The following is a 2500-nucleotide window of genomic DNA, read 5'->3' on the forward strand; positions in this document are numbered from 1 at the left end:
TTTAAGATTTGGTTTATCCAATAAGCTTGGAGCTTTATGCATTGAGTAATTGTTATACACCTTCAATGTTGCAGAACATTTCATATTTTGAACACTGGTTCTCATAATGAATTCTAGCTTGTTATAAAATAGTTTAAAGTGCATAGTTTTTTTAGTATTACCTTTCAAATGATATTAAATGTAAAATTGTATTGGCTGATAATTTGCTGCATTTTTTGGGAAATCATATCATCACATCGCTACATTACAGCTGTGTTTGTGAAATAGACTAATAAACCGGTAATGGTAATATAAAACCTTTGATTCGCATGATAATCTTGAATAACAATACCTGTAAATGTAAATGCTTTGTAAATGGCTTGAAAGATACTTAAAAGAAAGGTAAATATTGCGAAGGTGGATGTTGGTGCTCTCTATAATTTTGACATACTATGCACGATAAACCATTATATCTGCTGTCAGAAATTGTGCTGCATCTGTGAATTTATAATTTAAGTCAGTATGGCCCCATGTTATTATAAATCCTGAAAAATATTCAAGTATAATTTTAAAACTATCTATCTTTCTTAAATGAGTTATCTCTGGAAATCGTCATTTCTAGATCTAGGTAATTTATGACTGATATAATTAGTTTTAAAATTATCATTTAATTAATGGCAGTAGCACCTTATTAATAAAGGAATGTTTTTGAAGTTTCAAAATAAACTATTTTAATACAATGATACAGAATGATACATATGGAAATGAATAATTTAATCACATTTGCACATGAACATAGTAAATGAGACACTGTGTTGATTCCATATAATTTCATTATATTTTCTTTATTAGGTTTGATTATTTAATGCTCTTTAGCTCTTGCATTGCAATATTGTGCCAACATTTGGTACCCTGATAAATAGGGGACTGCAATAAAGTTTTTTTTTACATCACTATTAATTGATAAAAATAGGACAATCAAATGATTTTTTGAATTAAAATTGGCTTGATGCATTGAGTAACTGTTACAGACATCAAATGTTGCAACAGCAGTGCTTCTCGATGTTACACAAGAAAGGAGGGATGGTTTCACTCACATCTAAGGTCTCTTGTGCATTGCTGCAGTCAGCAAATGAACAATTACCTTTCAGTTACTATGAGACTTTAATGGTCTATGAACAGCCTGGAAACCCTGACAATTCAGCTAATGTGCAAAAGGGAGTTTACCTCAGACTGGCAAATGATGCAGAGTTTAGGAAAACAAAATGAAACCAAGCGGGATTTTAATTTTTTTCCCATTATTTCAGGGGAAAATATGAGATACGGAATAGAAAACATTTAGCCTCTAGATTGCTACTTGTAACCCATTTGATTGTCATTTTTATATGCTACTTATCATTTAAATAAGGTACTTGCATGTCACTTGACAGTTAATTGATATAGTAGAGCCCTTTTATGAGTCAATATATTTTCAGCTACTGAAAACCATGAAATTTGATGAGAAATCTTAACAGTTTCTTTATGTATTATTGTGATAGTTCATTAAATTCCATTAATACTAAAATGCCAACAGAGAAAGTTTTGCTGAAGTTTTGCTAAATACTTGGCACAGAGATCAGAAACATTTGCTATGAAATGTTACATTGTATGTAGATAAAAATTCAAAACTTGCTGAAAAATTTACCTTGATTACTTTTAGTTGAGGATGATAGAGTGACATATAGAATTCGTTTTACCTAATTATTTTCAGGAAGACCTATTTTCTTCAAAAATGAATTCCTCTGTTCTGACTATCCTATCTGGTGTCAGTGTTTACGTTGAAGGAAGATGGGCATGTAATTAACAAGAAAATTAAGGAGATGCAAGTACCTGAGAACAAATAAGGTAGTCTTTATTCAGTCTGGGCTACCTTTGGTAATTTCACCATTTTTCATGTGTCAACTCTGACGCGGGTTACTGAAATAAGTAGCTCTGTGCAACACATTTCTTTAGTACTTGGGGAATTCAAGAGTACCCAAGGATAGAACTCAAAATGCAGGGCACTATATAGGTTAATAATTTCTGTTAATTAATATATTCTGATACATTAGAGTGTGTTCTTGAAGCCTGTTTGCAAATTCTGTATTTTTGAGTGTAATTCTCACATCTTTTTATTTCCTAATTTTGTTTTTCTTTGCATATAGGTGGACCTAGCTCCTTCACTGATGGCGAGAATTGTACTTGAAAAATTCCTGCAAGAACATGAACAGGCTATACGTAAGTAACTCTTACACTTTAGTGTCAGGGTTGAATGATGGAACTAACTGTTTAAGTTGCTTGAAGCATCCTAAAGATTTTCAGACACAGAGTTATCTGCTATACTTGGAAAAATAACTTCTATACTTCCATTGTTACAAAATAAGAATGATCAGATTTCATAATATTTCTTTGTCAAATTATTTTGGTGAACGTGCGCAATACTTTTTCCAAAGATTGAGGATCAAATATAGAATGATATAATGAAGGTAGCAGATAATTAACA

The 2500-nt window shown here is 31.3% G+C and overlaps 1 protein-coding gene across 2 annotated transcripts in view; it reads left to right on the forward strand.

The window, feature by feature from the left end:
- cdin1 (CDAN1 interacting nuclease 1) overlaps positions 1–2500 on the forward strand; it is a 153570-nt gene that overhangs the window by 42289 nt on the left and 108781 nt on the right. For both annotated transcript variants that reach the window (XM_020529206.2, XM_048600168.1), the window contains one exon: positions 2163–2235. In XM_020529206.2, coding sequence (XP_020384795.2) covers positions 2163–2235 — 73 coding nt within the window. The remainder of the gene's footprint in view (positions 1–2162; positions 2236–2500) is intronic.

Source organism: Rhincodon typus, chromosome 8 (genome assembly GCF_021869965.1).
Source record: "Rhincodon typus isolate 14 chromosome 8, sRhiTyp1.1, whole genome shotgun sequence".
Lineage (NCBI taxonomy): Eukaryota > Metazoa > Chordata > Chondrichthyes > Orectolobiformes > Rhincodontidae > Rhincodon > Rhincodon typus.